We start from the raw sequence: 15,996 nt of genomic DNA, 5'->3' as shown, positions 1-15,996 counted from the left end.
TTGCTGGATGTAGGGCTGATGACCGCACACCCGACGGAAGGAGGAAGATTAAGGGAGGTGAGAAAGAGCAGGAGAAGGTTCTGGAGAGGTTGGTATGGACGGAATTAGAGCCAGGCTGAGCTCAAGGCTAGGTATTACTAGAAGTTAATGCTGGTGGAGGAAAAAGAGGAAATGAGATTGGGGTAGAAGGTGGCAGGTATTCAGGCACCAAAGAATCTAAAAAATAGTGGATATATGTATACGTATAACAGATTCATTTTGCTGTACACCTGAAACTAACACAACATTGTAAATCAACTACATTCCGATAAAAATTATAAAAAAGAAAAAAAGAAAGGAAGAATGTTACAATTTAAAGTTTTTATCTCCAAAATGGAAAACTTTTTTCTGATTATAAAAATAGTATTTGTTCATTGTAAAATCAAAATAAAAGATAACCACCCTTAACAGTTTAGGTGTATCCTTCTAAACTCATTTATGCATAAACACCTAGACTTCTTTCACATAACCGAGGTCATGCTATATATACTGTCCCATACTGTATTGTTATACTTAATATATAAAGGGCAGCTTTTCCATGAAAAAGTGTAGATTGTATAACATTCCATATGTTGCTATACTATCATTAATTCCACAAATTCCTTATAGAAGAACATGCAGGTTGTTTTTAATGTTTGGCTTTTATGTCCAATGTTATAATGAACATCTTTATCCAGTTGCTTTTGGGCAATTATTTCCTTCAGACAATTGACAAAATGTTAGATTTTTGAGCCCAAGTTTTGGGCCCTATCCAATTGAGAACCTAGAAAGGTTTGATCAATTTACACCCCCATCAATGAAGTATAGAAGGCTGGTTTCTTGTATTCTAGACCAGGGATTAGCAAAGTACAGCCCTAAGGCTAAATCCGGCCCAAAGCCTGTTTTTGTGGATAAAGTTTTATTGGAACACCACCACTCTCTGCAGTCTACACAGACCATGCTTTTGCTCTACAATGCAGAGTTGCATAATTGTCACAGACCATGTGGCCTGCAAAGCTGAAAATATTTTTGTTATCTGGGCTTTTACAGAAAAATGGCTAGGCCAACACTAGTCATTATCTTTATCATCTCTGCCCATCAGATGGGTAAAAAGGGTCTCACCGTTGCTTAAATCTGCATTTCTTTAAGAAAGGGGCTTACTGGCAGCAGAAGGTCGTTCACGTACAGTTGCCCAGTTCGCGCACTGTGCAAGGGCACCCAGCTGAAGGACTGAACTGAAGCCACCCATGCTCTTCTCGAGTCATGCAAGACCACATGCTGCCAGTAGGGGGCACCTTGTTCAAATTCACGCAAATGTGCTCTCTGAGCTGGTGCTGTTGGGGACAGTATTTCCCTTTATCAAGGCCAGGTTTAGGATTTGGGCTTAGGGATTTAGAATCAGGGGTTCAGACTAAGGTTCGGCACTGGGTCAACAGAGCTTTAGGGCTACGTCTATATCGTGTAACTAGGCTTTATATTCAGCCTTTGATCTAGCTTTGGGGGATTCAGGTAAACAGTTTGAAATTCAGACTCAGGTGGAAGCTGGGATTCGGGATTTAAGGAAAGGGGTGAGGGTGTGGAGGGTGGGCTATGTTCAAGGATAGAAAACGTGAAGCAACCCGGAGCTGTGATTTCTTGGCCCACCCAGTAGTGTCCATAAAAGAGGAAACGAAGGAGGTGCAGATGTGGCTGAGACCCGTCGCCCCAACCCCCATCCCGCTTCCTGCCCTCGCTCACCATGTGCGCTCACCACTGCACTAATCAGGGTCAGGGTCCCCACGCGGATGGCCTCCTTGCTCTTCTCCATCTGGCTGAGGAAGAACTTCATCAGCTCCTTGAGGTAGGAGCGGGCTGCAGGCAGAAGGACCGCTTTAGTCGTGCCCCCTGAGCCAGAGCAGCGGGACGAGGCAGCCCCAGGCCCAGTGCTCAGCGGGGCCGGGACTCCCGTGGGCTCACAGCGGACCTGGGGGAGCCTCACCAAGGTCTATGAAGCAGTGCACGACCTCCGTCAGGTTCTGGCTGCTGTACTGCTGCTGGGCGGGGGCCTTGGAGCACACCTAGGGCAGGGTCACGCAGGGAGGGTGGGTGAGATCTCAGCCAGACAGGGGACGCAGCTGCAGGAGCACCACGGCCTCGCCCCCAGCGGGATGTAGGAGACACATCTCCTACATCCCCACCACCATCTCACCCTTCGCCCTGGTGGGCCACGCCACCTGCCGCAGCCCCCTTCCCATGGACCCACCCTGAGAAGGCCGCGCCCAGCACAGCCTGCCAGCCTCACCTGGACGTGCAGTTCCGTGAAGATGGTGTGCAGCTGCATTTGCGGGACAGGGGTGTTAGTGGTCACTGACATTTCCAGGATCTGCCTCAAGACCTGCAAAAGGTGGGAAGTGGTGGCACATGACCTTCTACCGACTCAGGGTCAAACTCCAGACCTTTGCTACTCTGTGTTTTCTGTCAACCGGATGTATCAGCTTCCTCTGGGAGCTAGTTAGAAATGCCACCTCTCAGACCTGCCCAGACCTCTGAATCCAACTCTGTTTCAACCAGCCCCCGGTGATTCCTGTGCACGGTAAAGCTTGGGCAGGGCTGCACTAGGGCCACCAAGCGTGACATTCAAGGCCTTCTTCCCCTTCCTCTCCTAGTCACTGGGAGGTGAAGCCCATCTTTAGACCGAATGATCTACACATGGCTCCCCAAATCCGTCCCATTCATTTCTGCTCCCAGCTCTTACAGCGAAGACGAGAGCCTCGCCTCATCTGTAGATGAGTGACCCCCTGCACAATATACATCAGCCCAGGTCACGCCTCCTCAGAACCTTGCAAAGGCTCCATCTCACAGGAGTTCAAGGCTGGCAGGGGTTGAATGGTGTTCCCCCCAGAATTTGTGTCCACCCAGAACCTCAGAATGTGACCTCACTTGGAAATAGGGTACTTGCAATTAGTTAAGGATCTCGAGATGAGATCATCCTGAATTTAGGGTGGGCCTTAAATCCAATGACTGGTGTCCTTATGAGAAGTGGAGAGGACACAGAGGGACACAGAGAAGATGGCCATGTGAAGATGGAGGGGGAGGTTGGAGTGATGCAGTGCCTGGGGCCGCCAGAAGCTGGAAGATGCAAGATTCTCCCCTAGAGCCTTCAGAAGGAGCACAGCCTGCCAACACCTTGATTTCAGGCTTCCGGCCTCCAGAACAATGAGAGAATAAATTTCTGTTGTTTTAAGCCACTCACCTCATGATTCTTTGTTACAGCCGCCCTAAGAAACTGACACAAAGGCCATGACCTCACTGCGGCCTCCAAAACCCTTTGGGATCTCATCCTTTCCACCTGGAATGGCAGCATTCATTTCTTGGAAATCCTACAGGTGCCAGGCCCCATGGCTCTATCTCCCACCCGGATGACACTCCCCACCCGGGACACTTGGGAGCCCCAAATATCTCAAGTCTCCAGCCCAGGCTGCTGCCCACTCGGTCCCTCACCTGTGTGATGAAGAGCGCCTCCAGGCGGCCCTGGTACTCTGCCAGCAGCAGGGGGATGTAGTCGTACACCTGCTCCCGCAGGCCATCGTTGGGCAGGAGGAGGTTCAGCATAGGCTTCAGGGACTTGATGAGCCCCAGCTTCACCTACCACAGGAGCGGCGTCTCTAGACCCCTCGGCCCAGGACCTCAGCAAGGCCCAGTGATGTCAGCCCCATCCACAAGACAGAGGGTACCTTGGAAGTAGAGTCCAGGCCTCCCCCGGGCCCCACAGGTGGGCAGTGAACCCAGACTGTCCCCCAAGTCCGGGGTCTGTCACTTAGGTAACTTTGGGCAGACACTTGACCTCTCTATGCCTCACTTTCCTCAGCTGTAAAACAGTCCTATGGCACAGAGTTGGCGTGGAAATCGCTCCCACAGGTAAACCGCTCGGAGAGCGCCTGGCAGGCATGTGAAAGGGACCCTCATCTAGCACCGCCAGGGACCTTTATCAAGCCGCCTTCTGAGGCCCTGGGCCCACGTGGCTCTGCCATTAATCAGCTCCCCATCTCCCCGGACCGCGCGGTATCTCAGCCCCACCAGCGCCACAGGCTGGGGAGCCGTGACCCAGGGACCGTGCGGGCCCCCCACCCCCCAGCAGGGCAGTCTCACCTCGGGGTTGTCGTCCCTCAGCCACACGGTCACAAAATAGCGGTACATGGGGAACAGCCTCACAGCAAACTGCTCCTCGGTCATCACGGGGTACACACTGCCCTCCAGGTGCCTCAGGTAAAACTGCACGGTCTTGCAGAAGGTCTCCATGGCTGTCCGTGGGGATGTGCAGTGAGCCCAGAGGGGCAGGAAGAAGGACAAAGGCTTCCCAGGCCACCTTCTCAGGAGGGAGCCCTCGTGCACCTCCATAACTAGCAGGTCACTGAGATGGCCAAAGACGCTGCTAGAAAAATCTCCTTCTGAGTCCCTCCCCCTCTGCCCTTCCAACTCCCTCAGAGCTCCCTAATGTTCACCCTGCAGGTCTGTGTGTGAAAGGCTCCCCTGGGGGGGTAGAGCGCGCAGGTGTGACTCGGCGCCAGCCCTTGATGCTCCTGTGCTGAGGCCAAGGCTGGGGCCTGGAATAAACCTCGGCCTGTGCCGAGGCCAAGGCTGGGGCCTGGAATAAACCTCTTTTTACTCACATCCTGGGGATTCCAGTGCAGAGGGCGGCCAACACATTTTGCCCTACTTTTCTCAGGTATTGGGGATTTGGGTCCACAGAAACATTAAGTTATCTAAACCTGGGGCAATGTGATCAGATGCAAATGGCATCAAAGACCTGCCCAAGTCAAGCCCAACCTGGAAACATTTCCCCGGTCGCCCTCTCCTGTGAATCCCGTCACCTTTCCATCTCTACCTGTTTCCCCCACCTCCCCATCCCCCAGCACCCTGACTGGGCCGGACCTGCGGGCCCAGGTGGGATACGTACCCCTGCAGATCACCTGGTGCATCTTGGCTTCATTGGCGAGCCTCAGCATGGTGAATGTGGTAGCCAGGGTGATGCCCATGTATGGCATGAACTCAAACACTGTGGGGCATGGGCAGAGGTCACGAGGAGTCAGGGCAGGAGAGTCAGCAGAGAGGACAACCCCGCTAGCCACACCTCCAGCCCCGGCGCAGAGCCAGGGAGCTGCTTTGTGCGGTCGGGCCACAGGGGAGAGTGGGAGGCAGGGGAGGTAAGAAGAGATGGAAGCTGGTGAAGGGGGCAGGAAGTGGGAAAGAGAGGAGTAGGGGAGAGAGGTGGAGGAGGAGGAAGAGGAGAAGGAGGAGGGGGAGAAGGGAAGAAAGGAGGGAAAGAGCAAGTGGACGAGGTGGAGGAGGAGGAGGAGAAAGGAGGGGGGGAGGAGGAGGGGGAGGAGAAAGGAGGGAAGGAGAAGGGTGAGGAAGAGAAGGGGAGGAGAAAGGAGGGAAGGAGGAGGAGAAGGGGAGGAGGAGGAGGACGAGGGGGAGGAGGAGAAAGGAGGGAAGGAGGCAGAGGAGGGGGAGGATAAGGGGGGAGGGGAGGAAGAGCAGGGGGAGGCAGGGAAGGGGGAGAGAAGGCAGAGTGTGGGCTCTTCCAGCCTCTGACCCCTCTGGGTGTCCCACAGACGTTCTGGGATGAAGAACCAGAGGCTGTGAGTGAGAAAGTGAAAAGGCAACAGGGATCAGAAGAAAGAGCAGAGAAAGAAGGGAAACTGCAGTGGGAGGGGGGAGAGAAAGAGGAGCGGCGATAGACCACACTCGCCTCCAGCCCCGCTCCCACTAGCTCCCCTTTCAGATCCCTCGCCCGCTAGACCCCTATTTCTGCACCCCCCACCTGCCCCCTCTCCTGGCTCTGGCATCAGCCCACACACAGGCCCCGCCCACCTTGCCCCCAGAGCCCCTCCAGCTACCATCTCATTTCTTTCCCCTCCTGCCTTCACTGCCTCTGCCCCCATCCCTCTCCTGCCCCCCTCTCGACCAGCCTCCATCCCCAGGAAGCCACCGCCTCCAGCCTCATCTTCCCAGGCGCCCCCGGAGGATGGGCCCCGACTGGCCCCTGGGCCCCTCCTGAGTCCTTCTCCTTCTCGCAGCCTCCACGACACCACACTGCCCTCATCTTGCTCTAGTTCTGGTTCAGTTCCCCCTAAGCCTTCTCGGGTTTGGGGTTTCTCAGGGCGAGGTGCTGGCCCTCTTCTCTCCTCTCTCTACTTTCACCCCCTTGGTGACAACAACTTTGGACACCACCTACACTCGAGGCCCCCTGCCCTCTGAACTCTGCTTCCCACATCAACTGCCCGCTTGATGACCTCTCCCCTTGGACAACTCTCAAGGAATGCAGACTCAGTCCACGCAAAAGAAATTCATCTGAGCCCTAAGTTCTCTCTCCCCGAGTGTTCCCCGTCTCAGGAAATGAACACACTATACAGGCAGCCGTTCAAACCTGAAACCCGGGAGTCATTCTTGGGTCCTGCTGTTCCTTTGTCTCTCACACACAGTCCATCAGCAAGTCCGCCCACCAGAACCCCATCTACTACTCACGTCTGTCCTCCGCTCGCCGAATGAGTCCCAGCCTGAGCCACAGACACCTCACAGTTACACCCCTCCCACCCCCTCTCCGTCCACACCACAGCAAGAATGGGCTTCCTGGAAGCTTCATCAGGCAACTCTGCAGCTTAAAATCCCTCAATAGCTTCCTAGTGCCTTTAAATAGAGTCCAGACTCTTCGTCACGCCCACTAGGCCCTGCCTAACTCTCCAAGCTCGTTTTACACCCATCACCCCCCTCTCTCTAGCTCCGGCCATAGTGACCTCTCAGTTCTTCAGAGAAACCAAGCTTTCTCCTGCCACAGGGCCTTTGCACATTCAGTGCAGGATGGCTCCCTCATCTACTTCTTCACACAGATAATCATCACCTGAGTCTTCAGGTCACAGGTGAAGCATCGCCGCCTTAATGAGGGCCCCACAGAGATGAGGTCCTCTTCCCCTCATCCTGATCTCAGAAAGCCCCCTGGCTGTCCTCTTCATAACTGCCATCTCATATTATGATTATCTGTTTTCTTGTTTACTGGTTCACGGTGTCTTACTCGCCTGTGGTCTTACTCACCTGTGGTCTTACTCACCTGTGGCACCCACCCCAAGGCCTGCATGCAGCAGGCACTCAGCACACGTTTGTGGGATGGAAAGGGAGGGAGGGAAGGAGAAAGTGAGAGAACGGGGCCAGAGAGGGAGAGAGGAGAGAGAGGTTTGGAAGAGAAGGGAGGGCAGGAATAAAGACACAGAAATGAGAGGCGGAAACACAGAGAGAAAATCTTGGCAGCTGAGAGGGACAGAGAGAGACACACAGAGATGAAAAGGAGGGATGCCAGAGAAAGGTACTAAGAGAGAGAAATGGAAGGGGATGGGGGCAGAGACAAGGGCAGAGGCCCGGCAGGAACACGGGATGCTCTAAAGGGGTCAGATACTGGGGCTGAGGCCCCGCGGGCCCTACCATTGCCATTGGCCAGCCTCGCCAGGGTGAGGACGACAAATTCTTCGGCGAGGCTGAGGGGTCTGAGGCGGTGCTGCAGCTCATACATGACCAAGCTGAGTGGTTTCGGGACAGGGCCGCCTCTGCCCTCACGTAGCCCTCCACCTACAGGGGACGGGAGAGGGATGTGTGGCGTCACCACCAGCTCCTGCCCCTCACCTGCTCCAGCCCTGCTGGGCTCCCCTGGGCTTGCTCAGCCTACTCCTGCCCCATGAGGTAACCGGACAAGGGCCTCGGGCAGCCCAGGCCGCACCTACCAAGGCCCAGCCCCTGGGTCGGTGGGCGGCAGGGCTCTCCTACCTGCAGCAGCTCTCTCATCTCCTTGGAGGCGATGGTGACCAGCCTCTGGACGCAGTGCTCCCCCAGCTCCCCCTCCTGCTGGACGATCTCCTGGAGGAGGCTGTAAACGTTGACTTTGCGCTGAGCGGAAATCTGGGGAACAAGTATGGCGGGTGGGAAGGTCCTGGACTGGGCAGTGGAGCCTGGGAGGGACCCGGCCCCGCCAGAGCACGCAAATTCACCACGCTCTCCCTCCCGCTGGTCCTCCTCCCAAATAGTGTGAGATTATGATTTATAATAAATTTATATTTGGTCTTCATCCAGTTTCTGGCACAGAGCCCCTAAAATCTTTGGAATTTCCTAAGTGACGAGAGTGACAAAGGTGTCTTTTGTTATATTGAGATGATTTTTGGTCCACACCTAAGGATGGGGGCTGGTTGGCAGGAGAACCAATCATCTGATTAGAGGATTGGAACTTTCATTCCCACCCACTTGACCTCCGGGGAGAAGAGAGGGGCTGGAAGTGGAATCGATCGCCAATGGCCAGTGATTTAATCAACCATGCCTAGATAATGAAGCCTCCATAAAAACCCAAAAGGACAAGGTTCAGAGAGATTCTAGACTGGTGAACAAATAGAGATTTGGCAGGAGTGGCGTGCCCAGAGAGGCCCTGGCAACTTTGCGCCCTTTCCCAAACCCTCGCCCTATGTGTCTCTTCCATCTGGTTGGTCCTGAGTTATATCCTGTTAAAATAAACTAGTATCTAGTAGGTAAAATGTTTCTCTGAGTTCTGTGAGCCACTCTCATAAATTAATTGAACCCAAGGAGGAGGTCATGGGAACTTCCAAACTATAGCCAGTTGACCAAACTTACGATTGGCGTCTGAAGCAGGGGCGGGGGTGGGGTCGTCTTATGGGGCTGAGCCCTTAACCTCTGGGATCTGACACTATCTCCAGGTAGACAGTGTCAGAATTGAGTTAAATTGTAGCACACCTAGCTGGCGTCAGAGAATTATTTGGTGGCGGGGGGAACTCCCACACATTGGATTTGGATGCAGAATTATCAATGTCTCATCTGGTGGATGACCCCACCATCCTGAAACTGCCTAAGACTCTGACCCCGACTCCGCCATCTCTCACGCCACCCCCTCCCTTCCTCCCATCAGGCTCATCCAACTGGCCCTGTCAGTGTGGGCTGCAAATCTGTCCTCTCTTCTCTGCCTTCAGCCCAGCATACTCAGCTAGGCAGGTGTCAAATGGTCAGCACACAGGGTCCTCCACAGATTTGGCACTGGCCCTCTTGCAAGTCCAAGAGGACATCATCTATTTTGCTTCTTAGATAGCTCTTGTCACGAGGGGGGACTCCTCTCCACGGGGGCTGTTACCTGCAAAACGCTCTGGGAAGATGGCCCCCTCCCCTGGCTGGTAAGGAGGTCACCTACCAACAGTCAAGACCTTAGCAAATTTGGGGACCTCAAGAGGAGAGGAAGTCAATGAAATTTATACATTCTATGAGTGACATCCAGTACAGAGAGTCTTGGCCTTTCTTTCCTGGTCTCGATATAGCAAGTAAGAGAGGCTTGTAAACTCCAGTGAGAGATTCCTCGTGAAAACTCCTGGACCGAAGAGAACCGCGTGGCCTTCGCTGCCTAGTCCGATGGCCTTTGTTTTCTCAACCTCTTCTTTTTTTTTTTTATTGTCCCCTAAGGAGCCTTCTTAAGCATTTTTTCCTAATTGCCCCCCACCATGAAAATGTAATACCACAAAGATATTATATAGCTGATTATACATCTCTGTGCTTTGTACATCAAAAACTAAAGTATCCTTCGCACACACCAACCCCTGACCCCACTGCCGCAAGAACCAATTTTACCTGCTTTGGAGCAGTATCACCCCGTTGAGAATTCACGCTCTAGATCTTCAAGGCAAACTCAAGGAAGCCTAGATGCGTAGCTAACACTGTTGCTGCAGATATGTAAACAGCCAGGCAAATTATAATAAGCTCAGCCTAATTTCTTCGATCGAAGTTAATCTTTGGAGAATATTTACGGGCGCAAGAGAAAAATTGTCACAGACTTGGAAAGTGGCATAAAACAGGCACGGGGTGGCCTCCCAGAGGCGGGCTTGGTGCCGTCTGCTGCCCCTGCAGGATCATCCGGCCTGTGGGAGTGCGTGCCTTTGATCGCCTGTGATAGTCTAGGCTCTGCTACGTCTCCACGGAGACAGAAGGTAAGTTTTAGGAAACTGATGCTGAAAATGATTCCTGTTCGTGACAACGCAAAGGAATTTTGTCTGGTAAAGAATGTACATCTCTATAAGTAAAATTGTCATTTTAACCGATTTTAACATCTTACTGGTTCCTTCACTAATTAAAGAATAACTAAAATCTTTAACACAGGTTAAGTTACAAAATATGCTTACTTGTTTATCATCTGTTTATTACCACTGATCATTTATCATGGCCTGGGTATTAACCGTGGTTTTTAAAATTTTCTATATTTCCTGATGCTTTGACTTCTTGGGGCCTTGTGGACCCTGGAGAGACTGCCCAGGGTTAGTCAATTCCTAGAGATGGCAAACAACTCACACACTCACGAGCAAGCTTGTCAAATACAAGCAAGCAATCCAGAGCCCATGTACCAACCACCTCTTCTATCAGGCTCTCACGCTCTGGACCACTATACACCTGCTCTAATCACCTCAGGGCCAGGGACCAGACCACTCAGGGCGGCCCCTACACCCCAGACCTCACTGAAATTATCCACACTAGCCAATCTGACGTCTGCTCATCCTGCCTCGCCGGATCTTCCCCTACAGAAGCCACAATAAACACTCCTGCGTACATTTCCCCCTTGCTCCCTCTGCCTCCCGCCCGACCCTGCTTCTTCTTTGTGGGCCTGCATGGCATGGCGTGTCCCTGCCTCTTGGGATCTGTGAGTAACAGACCATCTTTTCAAGGGCAATCATCTCCTGAGCTGTTGGTCTCACTATACCTGAATAATAATAAAACCTACGTTTTAAAAGACTTTTGCAAATTCTTTGCCTATGCTCCTGGACCCCGACACACCTCCCTCAAGGCTTCCATGTATCTTCTCTCTATAAAATAAAGCTTGCTATTAAGAATTCTTATAAGGACCTGCTCTGCTACCCACTCTCAAAAGCTCAAGAATAGTCTAAAATTCAACAGCTCTCCAAGTGTGGTCCCCAGACCAGCAGCAGCGTCACTTGGGACCTTGCTAGAAATGCTGATTCTTGGGCTCCACCCCATACCTACTGAATCAGAAACTCTCACGATGGGCCCCAGAAATCTGAAGTTTTAACAAGTCCTCAGGGGATACCGATGCTCTGGTCCAAACTCTACCCTGTCGTACAAAGCCCACCATGATCTCGGTTACATTTTCCATCACTCCCATCAGCATCCTCTACCCCAGCCTCTGCCCCAGTAAACAGCCTTCCCACTGGCCAAGCACCCCTGCACTCTGCATCTGGTGTGTCTTTGTTCCCCCACATCTACCTGCTTCACCCGTGCTCAACATCTTTGTAACTCAGCTCACCTGCTCTAGAACGGTGACTCCCAAACCCACTGCGTCAGAATACCGAGGAGCTTTGAAAACTTGTGAGTGGCCCAGGCCCCACTTGGGCCTCAAGGGCTGAGACCCTCATGGTCTTGTCATTCTCTGTACCCCAGCACCTAGCCTGCATCCACAACTATCAGTAAATGTGTGCTGAGCGGTGGACGGACGTGCACACAGGTGGCCAGGCTCAGAGGAGCGGCTGAGGGGGAGGAGGCCCTACCTCCGGTACCTGCAGGCAGCGGATGAGAGCGTCCGTCACCACAGAGGGCTCAGTGGTGGCCTTCTCCCTGATGATCACTGAGGCCAGCGTCTTCCGCAGGTCAGGACCTGCCCCAGCGGCGCCCGTTTTGGTTGACTCGCTGTCCATGATGTGGAGGAGGTTTGTGACTTGTTGGAAGGTACCTGAGACAAAGGTGGCACAGGTGTGATGCCGAGACGACCATTACAGGGGTTGTTCTTTGTGCTCCGGTCTCCCTGATACCTGCACAGCTCTAGCTCTACCTGGGGCATGATTGGGCAGGGACCTTCCTATCCACTGTACAGATGGAGAAACTGAGATCTTGACCAGGACTTGCCCTCCAGGAGTTAGTGGCCGAAATGAGGCAGGAGTATAGGGAGGGGGTGACTTTCTTACCACTGTCGTCTGGTTCCAGAGGTTCCAGGTCCTCTGTCTCCTCTGACACGTCCTCATTTGACTTTCTTGATGCTTCTGCCATCTCTTCCTCAAGCTCTTTTGAGATAATAAGATTTGTAAAATACTTGGTGTGTCATCCCACCATAAGACGACCCCCCATGAGTCACACCCTGCATAACCCCCTTCCTTAGAGTGTGGGAGGAACCCGTGACTTGGTTAGACCCCTATTCTAGCCAATAGAATATGGCAAAAGAGATGGGAACCTCCCATGATGCGATCACTGCCATGATTACATTATGTCATATAAGACTCCATCTTAGCAGACTGGAGAGAGATTCTCATGCTGGCCTTGAAAAGTAAACAGTGGTGATATAAACTGCCTATGGAGGGGGCCGTGTCACAAGGAACTGAGGGCCTCAGTCCTACAACCACAAGGAACTGGATTCTGCCAACAACCACATGAGCTTGGAAGAGGGCCAAGCTCCAGAAAGGACGCAGCCCAGACAACATCTCGAGTGCAGCCTGTGAAACCCTAAATAAATGACCCCGCTAAGCGAAGCCTAGACTCCTGACCACGCAAACTGTGGCATAATAAACAGGTGTTATTTTAAGCCACTACATTTAGGTAATTTGTCACACAGTGATTGATAGCTACACTTGGTTAGGAAGGGCCTTTCCTCCCTCTTTTCTGGACACTGAAAACTAATGATTAATGAGAAATCCCCCTCGGCAGGTCTCATCGCTCCTCTCAAGGGGCTCTCTCAGCATCAGCAGCTTCTCAAGGGCTGACAAACATCAACAGAGATGTCAACACGGAGGGTGAAGAGCTCCCAGGTCCTCTTTACTCCTGTCCCAAGTTCCTCAAACTCCATCCCAGGGCCCTTCACCATCCTGTGCTCCCTTCCTCCTGAGAATGCTTTAAGGAACAAGTCTGGGACCTAAATCCTGACCTTTTCTCAGAGTTCTCTCCTGGATGGAACAAAAATACACCACAAGAAAAAGCTCCGTTCTCTGCCTGATACATATCAATGGTAATGTGGACAATGGCAGGTTGGGTTGACAAAGGAGTGAGACCTTCGGGCTCCTCAGTCGTAACTCAGACAGGGAGCAGGTCCCCCGGCAGGGTAGGAGGGTTTCACTAGAATCATCACCGTTGGGTCCCAGACCCTTGGAACTCTCAGATCCAACTGTCTCCCTGAGCTCTGTGAACCCAGGGCTTTGAGGAGTGCACAGGGCCCTGGGATTTAAAAATCCCACATTATTTTGTTAATCAACATTTCTGTCACCCACATGTGGGGTGAGATATGGTGGCCTGTTTGGGGAAAGGAAATGGAGGGGGGGATTCACAGCCAAGTCCCCTAGGGACATGGTCATAGGAGCCCAGGGTGGGGAGGTGTGATCCGGGCAGCTAGAGGAGATGGGGGTGACAGAGGGGTCCTGAGAAGAGGATTTCTCTTCCCCAAGGACTGGACAGCTTCCAGGATGGGGCAGTGTGGCCCTACTGACAGCCACTACATTTAAGTAATTTGTCACACAGCTATTGATAGCTACACTTGGTTAGGAAGGGCATTTCCTCCCTCTTTTCTGGACACTGAAAACTAATGATTAATGAGAAATCCCCCTCGGCAGGTCTCATCGCTCCTCTCAAGGGGCTCTCTCAACATCAGCAACTTCTTAAGGGCTGACAAACATCAACACAGATGTCAACACTGAGGGATAAAAGCTCCCAGATCCTTTTTCCTCCTGAAGATAAAGAATTTCAAAGAAAGACAAGCCAGTGACCCTGTTTCCCTGAACCAAAAGTGGGGCCCAAAGGATTTCTGTCAGTTGTAGCTGTGAGAGACAGTCCCAATCAACAGTCTGAGCAATAAAATAATGAATTTCTATGCATTACAGGGCAACAGATCAAGACCCAGAGCCACCTAGGTCTAAGACTGCTTAATTAAAATTCCCACTTAATTTCCCATTGTCCTCACTGCCAAGAGGGAGCTCCTCTGCCTCTGCTTGTCGCCTCTCATACCAGGGAGCTCATGACCCTCAGCAGCCCATTTCTACTTCACTGAATCCGGGTGGTTAAAAAACGAGCTTCCTCTACATAGTGCCAAACACTCATCCTCACAAAATTCACGCATTTTTCCTCACTCTGCCCTTTGGAGACATGTAAACCATGATGGAACAGAACAGACACCAGAAGGCAGTTATAACATGCTCCTTCTTTCACAGTCCCCTTGGCCCTACCTCCCACTCCCTTCTGGGCCTTCTTTTCTCTTTCAAAGATTACTCAGTGAAATGGCTGCAATTCCATCCCACAGACTCTGACTGTGTGCCTGCAGTGTGCAGCTAAGCTTGGCTCTCCATGTTGTGGTGGATACAGAGGTGGGTAGGACACATCTTTGTCCTCTGAGAGTCTGAAGACACAACACATGAAAGATTGTGGACTTAGAGCCAGAAGTGAATGTATCAGTTAGCCGTTGCTGTGTAACAAACTACCTCAAAATTTAATGACTGAAAACAACAGTTTATTATTGTTCACAAGTCTATGGGTCAGCCAGGTGGTTCTGTTGATCTGGGCTGTGTCCAGTCAAGCATAACTGGAGTCACTCATGCAGCTGTGGTAGCCAGTGGGTTAGATGAGGGTTGGCTGGTCTAAGATGGCCTCACACACATGCCTAGCAGTTGGCTTCCTATTGGCTGAAGTGACCAGGGTGATCAGGAACCATGTCTCCCATCGTGCAGCAGGGCTGGCCCAGGTTGTTCTCAGAGCATCTGGGCAGGTTTCCAGGAGAGCAGGCAGACACACCAAGGCGTCTCAGGACCTAGACTTGAACTGTACCTTTCACCTCTGCCACCTTCTAACAGCCAAGGGAGGTCACAGGCCAGTCCGGACTCAAGGGGTGGGGATATAGATTTCCCCTCTTGATAGCAAGAGCTGCAATGTGACATTGTGAAGAACATGGCTATCAGAAGGGGTGGAGGAAGCGGTCCTTTATTATTATTATTGCATACATGGTGAGTGTAAGCCATGGCCAAAAGTGAGATGCCCCAAACACGTTATCTACAGAGGATGCTAAGAGGATGAGATCCAGGAGAATGAAGTGGCTTCTGCTTGGTTTTCCAAATGAAAATACTTTTTTTCTGAGTATGACAGTAATACAGGACTCACATACAACACACTCATAAACTCAGCCACTCTGGGCTTCCCTGGTGGCGCAGTGGTTAAGAATCTGCCTGCCAATGCAGGGGACACGGGTTCGAGCCCTGGTCTGGGAAGATCCCACATGCCACGGAGCAACTAAGCCCGTGAGCCACAATTACTGAGCCTGCGCGTCTGGAGCCCGTGCTCCGCAACAAGAGAGGCCGCGATAGTGAGAGGCCCGTGCACCGCGATGAAGAGTGGCCCCCGCTCGCCACAGCTGGAGAAAGCCCTCGCACAGAAACGAAGACCCAACACAGCCAAAAATAAATTAATTAATTAATTTAAAAAAACAACAAACAAACAAACTCAGCCACTCTTAGCGCTGTCACGCAGCTGAGCTTCCCACATCTGCTTCTATGGGAACCAACCTGAAAAAAAGAAAACACGGTAGTCGTAGAAACCTGTGAGCTTAAGTGCATGAAAGGGCCAGTAAGAAAGTGGAAAAAATGGAAATAGAGTATGTATACAGTGAACACATTTGGGGGCACCTTACCGGCTCACAAGGCTCCCGCTTCCCTGACCCACAGAATCACAGTTACGGGGTCCTGGCGGCCGTGTTTTCCGTCTATAATCCCTCCCCCGCCACTCCTCATTGGACAAGGAGTGGACACCTGATCCAGCTGGACCAATCAGGTTCTTTCTCACAGGAGTTCGGAACTCTGGGTAAGAAAGAAAGCAGTCAGTCCCCTGTGGGATCTTGGGGATGACGGTTCCCGGGACTGAGGAGCTGGGAAGGCCGAGAGGAGAGGTGCCGCAGACCGGCTGCAGAAAGCTAGAAGTTCCTGGCGGTGAGGGGTAAGG

The 15,996-nt window shown here is 52.2% G+C and overlaps 1 protein-coding gene across 1 annotated transcript in view; it reads right to left on the bottom strand.

Moving 5' to 3' along the window:
* MROH2A (maestro heat like repeat family member 2A) overlaps positions 1-12,089 on the bottom strand; it is a 43,211-nt gene extending 31,122 nt beyond the window's left edge. The window contains 11 exon segments of the mRNA XM_036857681.1: positions 1,756-1,869; positions 1,997-2,075; positions 2,300-2,392; positions 3,499-3,642; positions 4,147-4,298; positions 4,955-5,053; positions 7,474-7,572; positions 7,575-7,617; positions 7,813-7,944; positions 11,586-11,767; positions 12,000-12,089. Coding sequence (XP_036713576.1) covers positions 1,756-1,869; positions 1,997-2,075; positions 2,300-2,392; positions 3,499-3,642; positions 4,147-4,298; positions 4,955-5,053; positions 7,474-7,572; positions 7,575-7,617; positions 7,813-7,944; positions 11,586-11,767; positions 12,000-12,081 — 1,219 coding nt within the window. The 5' untranslated portion in view covers positions 12,082-12,089.
* Between the last annotated feature and the right edge of the window lie 3,907 nt (positions 12,090-15,996).

This window comes from Balaenoptera musculus, chromosome 7 (assembly GCF_009873245.2).
Source record: "Balaenoptera musculus isolate JJ_BM4_2016_0621 chromosome 7, mBalMus1.pri.v3, whole genome shotgun sequence".
Classification (NCBI taxonomy): domain Eukaryota; kingdom Metazoa; phylum Chordata; class Mammalia; order Artiodactyla; family Balaenopteridae; genus Balaenoptera; species Balaenoptera musculus.
This window is presented reverse-complemented; position numbering and strand designations above follow the sequence as displayed.